Raw genomic sequence first — 13,865 nt, forward strand, 5'->3', positions numbered from 1 at the left:
ATGCATCATGTTAGGCAGGAACCAAAAACTGATGAGCTGAGTAAAGGGCTGGGGGAGGGCGTAGGGGCAGAACAGCGCTAAAAGGTTGTGCATTGGCCTAAAACCTGAGAATTTTACATGAGCTTGGATTTCGTGGCATACTTCTGTTGCTTGTTTTGAAAAAGCAGTTCTGCTGTTTAATCCCTTAGGCTCAGGTTCACAGTAACAGTAAATTCAAGACAATGGGAACTTGTTTAATCCTCTTCTGTTACAGTTGAGGAAGCGTACACATTTGTGTGTTAACAGATGGCAACTTTTTTAGGGGTCTTGCTAGAAGAGAAACTGCGTCTATTTGAAAACCTTACTGTAGGTGACAGAAAACCCGTTACCTGTAGAAGTCATGCATCGGATAGCTGGTGTAACTTGAAATCTTATATAGACACTGGCCTCTACTGACCGCTTTTTCTATGGCATCTTGATTGTTCATTATTTTGTTATCTGTTGGGGGGGACACACAAAAAAGCCGAGAACTAATCACACCTGTATCAATGAACTTTTTTTTTTTCTTGAGGTGTTAAATCAGAGCCCCCTCCCCTTAAGAGCTAAACCCATTAGGAACAGTTAGTTCTATGCCTGCATTTCAGTCTTGGCATTCAAGCCTATCAAATCTCAGTGCCAGATGATGAAGGCAGATGCCCAGACAGTGCAGTGCAGTCCTCAGACCAGAAAGACTGTTCCTCTTTGCATGCACACGTACCTGATAAATGTTCATTTAAATACTCTTTGTGAACTGCTTTGTGAATACATGGTTAGAGAAACAAGCCTTGGTATCAGGCTTAAGTTTTCTGTTGAGAAGTCTGAAACCCAAATGTTGGAAAGCCTCTTGTCTACCACAAGGACTTTTACCCAGCCCTTAGAAAGCAGAAAAGCATGGCTTTTCCCCCAGGGGAGTTTACAAATAAGGCACTTTCCACCACAGTGGAAGTGGGAATTAGGTCTGCCCACCTCCAGCATTTAAAAGATGTGTCCAAGGCACAGTGAAGTTGATAATCCTCTCTTGTTACTCAGCTACTACGTTTTCTGTCAAGTCCCAAAGTGCACCTCAAACTAGTTCTGTCCGCTCTCAGTAGCATCACAGCAAGGACTGATACAGTCAGTAAGCCCAGGAGCTGTGAAGCAGGGAGCCAGAGCTTGTGTTTTAAGTGGTGTAAAGAATATACAGGAAAAGCCATAACAAGTACAGCCAAGCAGGTAAAAACTGCAAACTGAACCTTTTTCTTCTAAAATAACCTCCTGTGGAGCTGTCTGGCATTCAAACCATCACTCCAATCTCCTCCAAGAGGATCTTGTCTCATGCGCACTTTCCCACTATACACGGGAATTCTATGTATGTATGCTGTTCCTAATTTCTGAAAAAAGTGATTTCAGATTATGAATATTCATGCTTTTAGATCCTCAAAGACACATGAGGCATGTTTCTTTACTGGACACTTGTTTTCAGATATGTGACAAAAGACTTTTCACTATACTAACTTAGAACAGGAATTTGAGGTGGGCCAAAGACCAGTAACCAGTTTGGAAACAATTTTGACACAGATGAGCTAATAACAGAGTTTTAATATGATAGGAAAACCTTAAGTTACCTTTGAAAGTGTCTGGCTGTCTAAAAATCTAAGATAGCTTAGCTTGGCTTATTACCTTCACCTGAAACTCTTCATTGCAACTCAGCCTAAGGCAATACCAAATCTGAGCCAAAAATGGAAAAAAATGGTAAAAAACCTCAGCACCAAATAAAAAACGCAGAAGTGAACAAACACAACCAAGGAGGGCTCAGGCTCACCTTTCATCGTGACATTGACACCAGACGCTAGAAATAAACCTCCAAAGCGGTTGTTGAAAATCTGATTGCCTTCTAATGTTGCAGTTGCATGATTTGTTATTTCAATACCTTTATTGGGACAGGGGAACAAAGACGAGAAAAGAAAGTGGGAAAGTTAAATCCTTAGTGATTGTGCATTTGTACCTCTCTCACGATCCATAGTTTGTTCATTCTTTTTAAACCATCATAAACGCGGGGGGGAGGGGGGGGAAGGAAAATGACACAGCTAGAAATTGCACTGTAATTTGCTATAAAACTGAGGTTCAAATACTTCTGTTGAATCCTTTCAAAGAGCTACAGCTGACATGCATGGCTTCTGGTAGTAACAATACAGTACTAGTTTATCTGGTAATAAAATGGTGCTATGATCCTGTATTTTCAGGGGGGATATGATTTTTGGGTGCTTAAAGCTGTCATCTTCACATATGTGAAGTTCTTGTGCACATACCTTACCCTTTTTAAAATAGCTTTTTAAGAAAGTTCTCAAGATGGGGACCTAAAATTCATTTCTTTAAATCTTAGCTTTTATCAGTAACCCATGTCTTCCAAGTCATTTGTCCAGGACTGCTCTTGACAGCAACCTATCCTTCCCCCCCACCACACTGAAACACCACCTTTAGAGGCTCTTCTCAGAAAACTTGCTTCTTCTGAAAGAAAGATGGGAGAAAACTCAAGAATGTAATTTTACTTGAAATGGAATGGAATGCAAGATGTATGGAACTGTGATCATTAAAACAGTAAGTTGCACAAAAATCACTAGCAATTATTCTTCATGTCTTCTGGAGTAGGAAATGCTCATTTTAGTAACTTTTCAAGTTTGTTCAACTTGAGATGCAATAGAAACCTCTTTAAAGTATACATTTGCTCTGTCTTCTAGGTTTTAAAGCAGTGATAAAATATTCAAACCAGCATCCAGCAGATCACTATAAATATGTCCTAGACAACTTTATCAATTACTTCTAAAATAATGAAAAAGTATTTCACAGAAAAATGAGAAGGCAGAATATGAGCTGTTTCTCAACACATATCTTCAATTCCAGAGACTGCTGTAAAGATAATTTTGGCTACAATTCTGAATTCTCAGATGATTTCTAGAATATACTGAAGGATATCCCAATCTCTGTTAAAATGTCTAAATACCGTGGGGTAGAGAAACTTAAGAGGTAGCTTTGTGAAGAGCTTACTCTAAGCTCCAACACTTCAAAATTTGATTTTTGTTTTGATTTAAACACCACAAACCTGCAGCAAATCCATCGAATATTCTGTTTTTCCTTAGCACAGGGTGGCTATTAGTGCTGATAAGAACACCGGCTTGAGCATTCCTGAAGATATCATTCTCTTCCAGAAGACCTATGACAGACCAACAAACATGACATTCAAGCTTGTTAACATTTCCTCACCTGTAACCATTCTGTGAAATATTTTCAAAACATCTCACGTATCATCATCCTGCTAATTCCCTTCATTTGAGGAATACCCACCAATAGCACTGAAGTTAGTGATAAAAGTTTAAAGTAATTCTCAGTATATAATCATGTATTTTTTCAGTGTACAGAATAGAATTTGGGATCGCATACACCATTACAGAAAACTCCATTTTGTTTTTGAGGAAACGCTAAGTCTTTTCACTTTCCAAATTTTTCTTCAATTTTTCTAACATCTTTCTGTTCTTGTCTTCTAAAACCAGCAGCCTGCCAAAGCAAAGCTTAACTTGCATTTTTGTTATTGCAGGACAGGATTACTTTAAAATGCTTAACTTAAAATTAAAGCTCATTCACTGCAAGTGATTATCTACAAAATATCAGAAGCTGATACCAGGACACAGAACAGTCAGGGGATTTCAGAGGAGGACCACTTCTAAATTTACAAGTATAACAGAGATTCCTTAAAGATCTGTCATTTTTTCCCCCTAAACCTTTGACACAAGCAGAACCTGAACTGTTTAGATGTATGATTTTGGCTACATGACTTGAATTCAATACCATCTTTCAGTCAAATGGCAAAGCTTACAAAAGCTGATGGGATAAAAGGACTGTCTTAAGCAGCAATCTAACAGTCGTCTTGGATGAGATTAATAACCTCTCTGCCTCCCACAGATTTCAGTATTACTGATGTAATTAAGGCTAAAAAGCATCAGTGTACGTTCGTTATAACTATTTTATTACTTCAGAAGACAAGAGCTAGGTTTCTAAAGAGCACTTTAAAAAGGACACTGCTTAATCTGAAATTAAACTCTTATCCAGAATATTCAGTATATGCCAGTAAGGGAAAAAACTACCTCTTCCCCCATTAAATATACAGATGCCTCCATCTCTTCCATCATGGATTTTATTTCTTCTTAGTGTAGGATTACTGTCTGTTTTAATCCATACACCAGCCATTGCATTATCAAAAATTTCATTGTCTTCTATAAATCCAAGCCCTAAAATTGAAGGAAGGGTGGAAAAAAATAAAATCAAAAAGGATAATAAATGGGAAGAGATAACATTGCAGAATATAAACAATTCTGGATAAATGTGAAAAGCAAACCTACCAGAATTATAGACAAGAATACCACCATTCTGACCACCCCAGATCTTGTTGCGTCTAATTTTGGGGTTGCTTCCAGTTCTAGAAAGAAACACAAGCAAAGAAGTAATCTAAAACATTTTACTATCTCCCAAGGCCAAACGCTTAAAACACCTCTGCAGAAGCGCCCCATAGATCTCACTGCTTAAGAATCTTACTAAATACAGTTATTTCCAAACTTGCAAACATATTTTAGCTTTACAGACTTCTAGTCAATATCCAGGCTATATTGGTAATAACGCTCTTGTAAGTTGAAGCAGAGGATATTCAGACATACTGGATTTCAAAAAGAGTTATTTTTAGAAACAAATTTACAAGAGCAGTTAAAAAGACACAAAAGAGCACAAACCAAGCTACCTCTGTTTTGACATAAAATGAGAATATGTTTTACCTTATTTGAACCCCTGAGTACATGTGATTATAGATGTCATTGTCTTCTAACACGCCATGTCCATTGTCATAAAAATAAACTCCAACCTAGTACATCAAGAATTAATTATTAGTTCCAAAGTAATGAAGTTTAAAACCACAGAACTTTTAACTCTACAGCCCTCTTGTAACCACAGAGCAAAACTCACCTGTTTCCCACTGTGTATTCTGTTTCTCCTCAAGACTGGAGTGCTCCCTGTTGTCACCCAGACTCCAGCCAAGGTATTGCTGTAAACTTCATTTTCCTCAATCACACCTTGTCCTTTTTCATGCTAAATGCAAGACAATTTAAGAGTTGAGAAAACCTGCTAACTGCCAATACTGTTCTTCCGGCTGTACCCATCCCCCCCCAACATGGCTTCTTTACTGTAGCAAAGTAATTCTTTTCTATTTGAGTACATGTTTTCACTTTTTTTTTCCTCCAAATAACAGTACATGATGATTTTGAATGTTTGCCAGGAAATGAAGAACACTCTGCATGCAAATCATTATATTTCAAGGCTCTGCAGTAGTATTTGCAAATGTCTGCTAGCTGTAGGTAGAAAAGGTACCTCCCCAGTGCCATGCAATCAGATGAAAGTTGTGGTACCTGGCACTTAAACCTACACCCCAGCCCTGTCCACCAGACTGACAAAAAAATGGCATGTCTCTTAAGGTAACTATCTTTACCAAGTGTTTGGGCTTGAAAGTAAAGCAACCGTATTCTCAGTCAGGTAAGCTGTTCTGATTGCATTTACAGAATGAATAGATGAAGCTGCACACTTGCAGCATTAACTGAACCTTAAGTAACTTTTGGCAGAAAAAATACACAAATATTTCTCAAAATCTGGTATTGCTTAAGGGAACCTGACAGCTCTTTCAGTTCAATTAGCAGAGCCCTTGCATACGCTGGAAATTGCGCTTTATTCCTCACTTTTACAATACACGACCGTACAGCAATTGCAATGTATATCATCCTGAAGGCAAAAAAAAAAAAAAAAAAAAAATTTTCTGAGGTTAGTGGTAAACACATTACACTCAAAAAAAGCTGAACAGACTTCTAGTTGGTTTTTTTTTTTTTTATATAATGACAAACTGCTATGAAAACTAAGCCTTTAAAAAGCTTTTAACCAAGAAACGGTGAAATTCTGTCATCTATCCCATCTTAAATTTTTTACTCTGTAATAGAAATAATTTAGTGACATTCGTAAGAGCCTTTATCTTTCAAATACCAGCACCAGGTTCAGTCTATTACAATTAACCTAGTTCATAACGTAAGAAATTCAGTCATTGTAAGTACAATCAAACATTTTGCAGAGTACCCTTTTCCAACGTTTATAAGAACAGAAAACAAGTCTGTACGCCTGTTTGTAGCTAATACTTACTACATAAATTCCACCATGTTGACCATCATGGATCTTGTTGTGTCGAACTATGGGACAGCTGTTTGTTCGAATCTGTATTCCTGCTAACGCGTTACCTGTTAACAAAAAGTGTTATTTATTACAACCTACATACTCATTTTTCTCAGAATTCAAGATGCAATAAGCAAATTAGCTTACCATAAATGTCATTTCCTTCAATAAGGCCTCTTCCATCACCAAAGATATAAACACCACCTTGATTCCCATTAAAAATTGCATTGCCCCTAAGAAACAAAAATATCCACATTATGAAATTATTATAATACACTGTACAACACTATAAATGTATGTAGTGTCTAGGACTGTAAAATATTCAGATTCAAAATAGTGAATTTATGTTCTGTCACTTTGAGAAACACATACTTCCAAGTATACATGCAAGTTAAAAATGCAGTTCAACCGAACACAGACAGCAATTTCATTTTCACATATACAGGAGTATTTACAGTTCATCATAAATAAATGAAATAAAATTGCAATTTTGCCATCCCCATCAAAACTCTTCTTCTAAGTAGTAAAACATCAATGAGGAAAACGATACCTTATTGTTGGGTCGCTGTTTGAGGTAATCCAAACACCTGCAAAATTGTTTGCATAGATTTTGTTCTCTATGAATTGTCCTCTTCCTTTTTCATGAACATAGATTCCTCCAGTCTGGCCGTGATGGATTTCACACCGAACTACTGTAGGATTGGCATATGCTTTCACTTCAAAACCTGCTATCCTGTTCCTATGTATGTTGCAGCTTTCAAAATAACCCTTAAGACAAAAAACATGCAGTTTCCTGTAAGGGTCCTTTTTAAGATGAAGGCTATTCCTTACTCTCCCGCCCCTCTAAATACAATCCTCATTTAAATGGAAACAGGACCAAAATTGACAATATGTAAGTACTTATATAGTTAAATTAAAACAGCTATTGCCACTATATCATTTTTTTCCCCAAATAAAATACTGTTTCAAAGACACTGTGTTTGCATTGATAATTTATTACTGCCCATGAAATGCCAAGAAAAAATGGCAACTCTGGGTATAGCAGCTCAAAGAGGACTGAAAATCAGGTTTCCTTAGCAGCAACTAAGGCTCAGACTCCTTTCAAGACCGTGAAGGTGACCGGTCTATCTAATATAAAAAGGACAATGCTATGGAGAAGACTACCTACTTATTTTGAGACCCAGAACCATATATATTTGGTAAGAATATGATCTATTTCGGAAGAAGCGTCCTAAATTTCTTTGAAATAAGTGGGCAGAATAAATACATATGGATGTGGGAGATGCGTAATTTTTCCAGGGCTGGATTGGTTTGAGTGGCCAAGTGGTAAACTTCCCCTCCCCCCCGTTTTTTAAATGGTGTACACTTCCATTCAGACACAGCAATAGTAGTAGTAGGCCTACAACAAAACTGTATTTAAACAAATGCTTTATAAGCAGCACAACTATGGGAAGAAAAAAAAAGAAAAAAAGACACCAGACATTCCACAAAGCCATCCCAGGTATGCTCCTTCTGCTGTGCCAACAAGCACTCGTGTAGCAGCACAAGGAACTGGTCCATCTGAAAATTCATCTGGCAAAATGGTTGTTTTCGGCCCAACGACTTCTCTGATTCTAGTTCATTCCAGGGCCATGCGAAGTAACTGTGTCAGTCCTTTCAGAGCATTTTTTAGAACATTTTGATACTAAAATTCAACCTATTCTTTGAGGTGAACTTTAATGGTATTATATGCCCATTTTGCCCAACTAAAAGAACAGAAACAAAAGAACTGAAACAGAGGAAGCATCTCTTATTGGAGATGGTAGATAATCGCCCAGTGATTTCTTTTAGTTTGTGGATGGCTTGGATGCAAGCTCGTGAAAGCTCAAGACTATCTCCAGTGGGCAGCTGCAGAGGGCAAGACTAAAACCAGAGCACATGACATTCAGATCAGTACTCTGCTGCTGACAAACAACCAAAATTGCACTGTCCATAACAGCCAAGAACACATGGTCAAAAGATAACGTGAACCAATCTTAGTTCTGTCTTTTCTCCTAGATGTCTCTGTCTCTCTGCTCTGCAAAGCCATCAATAGTATAAACAATCTATATGACTCCAGCTATGGTTTTAGGAGTATCAGTCCTCATCATGCAAATGTTTACCTCTTTAATGAACCGATAACATGTATATAGGTAAAACATCCGACCCAAAAGGAAAGAGGCCGGACCTTCGCTGATCTTTGTCACCGTCGCAGGCACCTCATCCAAATACTGTTTTTCCTGTAGCCACACTAGTCTCACATTAGTCTCACTAATCGTGAGACTTGTCTGACTTGTGAACTACAAAAAAGCACAATTCCTCCTACTGCTCAGTGTAACTGGATTCCAGTGTTTGTACTCACATGACCTACTACCACGAGCACCTCAGTCCTAGAGTTTCTACTACCTACCACATGGAAATTACTCAAGTTACTGCCAACCTATGTACAAAGCACTCTGTTTTACTGTTGTATTACTTATGTGCTATGAATTGCCAAGGGACTTCATCAAACATAGTTTGATTACAAAAAAGTAGAAATACATATGGTTCAATAAGGAACTCAAGACAGCATGCACTTCTCCCTAGTTTGACGACTGCAGCCAGGAAAGGCACTGCATTGATTAAACATCTCCGAAAAAGTACTATCAGTGTGCACAGCTTGGGTCCCTAGGCCCCTCTGGGTGACAATTAAGTTAAATGGAAAAAGCCTACTTTCTGTCAATATTCAGAATATATTTTTTCAAGGATTTAGAATTGGATTTCTTCAGAGTGAGCCAAGATGTTTTCAGAGTTCTCAAGGAAGCTACACACTAACAGACAGGGAAATCTAAAGGAGATCTCCTCAGAAATACACTTTCATGCCAACAGGCAGTCTTTGGGACTTCTTATCCCCAAAGGAACCACCTTTTTCCCTCATTTTCACTTAAAATGAAGCCCGCAGAAAAACTTAAATAAGATGACGATTTGGTATAAAGTAAAACTTAATCCTCTTAACGGAATACATAATTTCAATTTAAATATTACTATACATGTTCTGGTATCTTATTTACTTCACACATCACCTTCCCGTTGAGTGCCAAATATGTTGCAACTACAGCAAGATGAAGGAAAAGAGGCATTTCAGAGGCGCTTCATCGCAGCCATTCAGATGCCATGTAGAAGTTGCAAACAAGCAGAGCCTTTATGTGGTCAGCAATATCTTTGCGAGCTTCAGCAAGCACTGTTATTTAATAGTAAGGCAATTCTGGTACAAATACTTTTAATTCTTGAAAACAGTACCATATACTGTGTAACTTTTAACTTGCTAGGAAATGAAGTGAAAGAGAAGGCTCCTTCACTTCTGCTCGTGTCCCAGTGTATCTACATAATATGCAACTTCAGAGAGGAACAGAAGAGGTACCTGTAGATTAATTGTACTGTGCCTACTATGTCCTAGAATACCATAACATCACTTGACAGCAGAATAGAAGTGTAATTTCTTAAAAAAGTAAGAGCCTTCAAAATGATTGCTCTTCTACCTTCTTGAAAAAAGTAGGACCAATGATTCAGAAGAAACTAAGATTTTGCTGTAAGCCAATGTGAAGGAAGTGCTCCCTAAAAACGGGGAGAAGAAAAAAAAATTATATCTCAGATTCCTTTATAAGGATGACTGCTAGGTCAGAAAGTCAAGGCTTTCCGCTAGGTAAGATCCCCTATCATTCAATATTCATAAAGAGAAACTGTATTAAAAAGCCCAGTCTACCTCAAGCAGAGTTAGCTTAAGCTGAACTGCTGACTTTGAGCCGATGCAGTTAAACCCAGTGTATTTCTGCACTTGAGACTGTGTCTGAACACCACCTGTGTGCACAATTATTAAACTGAATTCAGTTAAATCAAATTGCTTAAATTGCTGTTTGTCAGAAACATGTGTTCTTCCACAGTCCTGAGCAACCACCTCATTCCCAAACTCCCTATTTTCTATGCGGTTCTCTGTTGAAACCAACAACTTCTTTAGCCCAAATTCACCCCCTAGGGAGAAGGGCTAAACTTCTCTCAAGTCTTTAAGATGGCCCCAGGCAAGCTCTTCTATCTTTTCCAGCTACCACAGCCGCTCCCCTTCAAAAGGCATTGTTGTGCCTTTGAATTATATCCCCTCAAAGATGCCTTCCCCTTTTTTTTTTTTTTTTTTTGAAGCGATGAACTTCTGGATCCCAAGAAATCACATATGGAATCAGACAACATTTTCTTCTTGGGAAGTTAACAAATATTTTGTTAACAAGGAAACAGATCATTTAACTCCATACTTAGAAACGCTATTATCCATAGGGCCCACTAACACTGTTTGCAAACCCAAAGCTTACTGCCAGCTCCCAGTATAACCAGTAATACCATTAGAAACAGCCTGCTCCTTTCTTACCACTTCTGTCTAACAGCAGACACGGGCTGCCCAACCTGCAGCTCTTAAGCTCCGTCCAGCTGTCGGGCAGCTCAAGCCCCAGATCCTTTACGGAGACTCTGCCAGGCGGCTATTAAGGTCAGGAAGGTCAATACTCCGCCTCCGCATAGAGGGATTGCAAGCATTATATTGCCTCCGCCTCCTTCTAAGAATGATTTTCAAGTGTGCTGAGTATTTTATGTGTGTTTCGTGATGGTTTCTGGGTGTAATTCATTGACTAGCAGTAGAAGAACCTGGAGGATGCAGCACCTGGCAGTGCCAGGATTGCTTAGGAAGAAAAAGAGGCCCCTCTGATTAGTAAGGAAGAAGGAATAAAGGATGCATGTGGAAAACAAAATTTAAATCTTACACAAAAATACGAAGTGTAAGGAGACTCTAAATACCTTAGCAATAGCTTTCTGCTTGAAAAATCCTAAATATTAAAAAGTAGCTCTGTACACCAAATTCATTTAAAATACCACGCAAAACATTAGCTGTGGGCACAAGATGACAGCTACAGTGACAGAAAGCATGGGCGAGAACACACCGCTGCAGTCTGTTAAGATCTGAGCAGAGAAGGTTATCACAAACAGACAGACACCACAGTAATGGTAACGTTGATGTTTCCACATGCTACTTGGTGTACAGAAAAAGCTGATGTGATGACAAAGAACGGTTCCTGTGCAGCTGGACAAGCTCAGATTGACTTTTTACATCAAGAATAACTCAGTAATTGAACTTGGATTGTTTTTGTTTTCTGCATTTTATCTAGTCTAACAAATACTGCTTTGAAATGCATTAGAGTTAAAACTTGTAACTGAGGGGATTTTGTTCACTGCTTTTCTTCTCAGAGGAATTTTTTCCCCAGGTATTTCTAAAATGGCCTTTTTTCTTTCTCTGTCTCAAATATCACAAATATTACAGAAACGCAGAGGTATTTCATGTTATTGTTTAACTGTGCAAGCTTTAACACTTCCTAAATATTTACTGACACTTGTATTCCCAACAGGGTAAAAAACCCAACCCAAACCAAAACAAACCCAAACAACCCAGGAGACCAAGATAGAAAGAAACAAACTGCTAAAGAGTATCTGACTCTATCAACTTAATTAAATAGCAATAATAAGTGTGACTGACAGCATAATAAATATGTTTATGAAAATTTGCCTCCCGAAGCCTGGAATGGTCTTTATTTGAGTGTTGGTGGATTTTATAAAAATCGAAATGCAGCATAAAGAAAACCACATTCAAGATGCAAAACAAACCCTTTATTTTTAGTGCATAGGAAAAATTTGCTATTGCAGCAAAAGGCCAACTGAGTTTTTGTGTAGTCTGTATAGAAACTGGCATAAGTTTAATTTATATTTTTTTGGACTTTATATACACACTTCTTCAAAATTATCCAATTTGTAGTATTTAAAAGACTGAGCCGCCAACTAGTCACAATCACCCAAATTAGATACACAGTACTATGCTCTTCTTCCATCGAAAAGAAAAAAACAAGCGATAGTGCTACGTTTCTCATTTGGGTGCAATGAAAATGAAGACTGTTATGCCTAGATCTCAGCTTTAAATGATAAAATTATGCTTATTCTTACAGTAAATCAGAACTTCTCTGTTGTTTGCATACAACTACTAAATATAATTTATGACAAATGTCTAGTAATTTATCTCAGGCAACTGGCAAGAGAGGTCAGCGTAAGGCACTGAGGGCTGCCAATGCCATGCTGCATTTTTAATGCCAGCTTGTTAAACATTTGGCACAAGCACTAAGACCAGTATCAGAATATTGCCAGTTTAGAAATAAGAGGTTAAATTTCTACAAGTATCAAAACACAAAGAACAGTCTGAGAGCATGAAACAAAAAAACAAAGCACTCTTGAACCTTTCAGAGCCAGTACTCCAGCACAGAAACCCACGGGAAAATAATGTGTAGGGTAGGAATTCAGGACTGGAATGTACTTATCCCACTTCAGTCACAAGCAATTAAGAAAAAAAAAAAACAACCAAGCAACCAAACAACAAAAAAAAAGCCCCACACCCAAAAACAACAGAAGGGAAGCAAGAAGTTAACATAGCAAATCCATTAATTTGTTTAGATATGTAGGATTTGTATCTGAAAGATACCATGTCACTAAAAGAATATGTAAATATTGCCAATGCAGTCATTTCATCAACTCTATCACTAGCATGATACAGAAAAGAGGACTTTGAGATGGGGGGGGGACATCTTTCAAAGGAGTTTATGACTATGAAAGATTTCAATAATATTTGCAGCTGAGATAAATATTATTCAAGTTCTCTTTAATGTGCTAGTGTTTCCTTTAAACAAACAAACAAATTATTTCTATTCCATTTTGCTTGTGATATCACACTGATCACAGCATTGGAACAAGCATTCTGCTGGTAAGAAAACAGATCAAATACATTTTTATTTAACATGAATCAAGTGAATTCAGTCTGGCTTTTTAATTTTTTAAATGTTTCAATACTAATATATTTAATATTTATACTTCAGTGCCTAAACAAAAAGCAGCTCCTAGCCAGACTTTCCAATTAACCCTCAAGCCTACATACAGACATCTCCCCTCCAGGAGTTATTGAAGCACTCTCCTTTACCAGCTTTTCTATAGCTGAAATCACTTTATTATGGGTTTCCAAGCCTGTTTAAGTCGTGAAGGGATATATGGATATATGTATTCACTGAGGTGGATTAGGAGTGCTTATACAACATGTTAATACAGCTTAAAGGAGGCAGTGGCAGCATCCAAACAATGAGATAATATAAAACAAAGACATAACATCTTAAGTTTGCCACCACTCTTTACAAAATGGCCAAAAAACTACATCTCTAGAGAATATAAAATTATGTAAAGAAATCTGTCAGAAGGCTGCTAGAAGGGCATTCTTCTGGGCTGGTATAATCTTGCTCAACACAGAACAAATATGCTCCTTAGGACGTAACTAAGAGTGGAGAAGAGGCACCTAACAGCAGAATCCTACCATGTTTGACCTTCCACTGGCAAGAAGATTTTATGCCAGCAGCAAAAATAAAAGCACTCTGTGACCTGTTTACCTTCCACTGAGACCAGGAAGCTGCAACTCAAACAGCTACAACTAGTACTACATTGCTCCTTTACCCCTACCTCCCCAGCAACTTGGGTGGAAAGGAGAAAGGCCTCCC

The 13,865-nt window shown here is 37.9% G+C and overlaps 1 protein-coding gene across 2 annotated transcripts in view; it reads right to left on the reverse strand.

Moving 5' to 3' along the window:
* FBXO11 (F-box protein 11) overlaps positions 1 to 13,865 on the reverse strand; it is a 77,719-nt gene that overhangs the window by 1,519 nt on the left and 62,335 nt on the right. For both annotated transcript variants that reach the window (XM_049833377.1, XM_049833375.1), the window contains exons 12-21: positions 6,800 to 7,017; positions 6,397 to 6,482; positions 6,220 to 6,314; positions 5,005 to 5,127; positions 4,818 to 4,903; positions 4,392 to 4,468; positions 4,137 to 4,280; positions 3,098 to 3,208; positions 1,820 to 1,927; positions 369 to 477 (exon numbers count right to left, since the gene is read on the reverse strand). In XM_049833377.1, the coding sequence (XP_049689334.1) occupies positions 369 to 477; positions 1,820 to 1,927; positions 3,098 to 3,208; positions 4,137 to 4,280; positions 4,392 to 4,468; positions 4,818 to 4,903; positions 5,005 to 5,127; positions 6,220 to 6,314; positions 6,397 to 6,482; positions 6,800 to 7,017 (1,157 nt within the window). The remainder of the gene's footprint in view (positions 1 to 368; positions 478 to 1,819; positions 1,928 to 3,097; positions 3,209 to 4,136; positions 4,281 to 4,391; positions 4,469 to 4,817; positions 4,904 to 5,004; positions 5,128 to 6,219; positions 6,315 to 6,396; positions 6,483 to 6,799; positions 7,018 to 13,865) is intronic.

This window comes from Accipiter gentilis, chromosome 30 (assembly GCF_929443795.1).
Source record: "Accipiter gentilis chromosome 30, bAccGen1.1, whole genome shotgun sequence".
NCBI lineage: Eukaryota > Metazoa > Chordata > Aves > Accipitriformes > Accipitridae > Astur > Astur gentilis.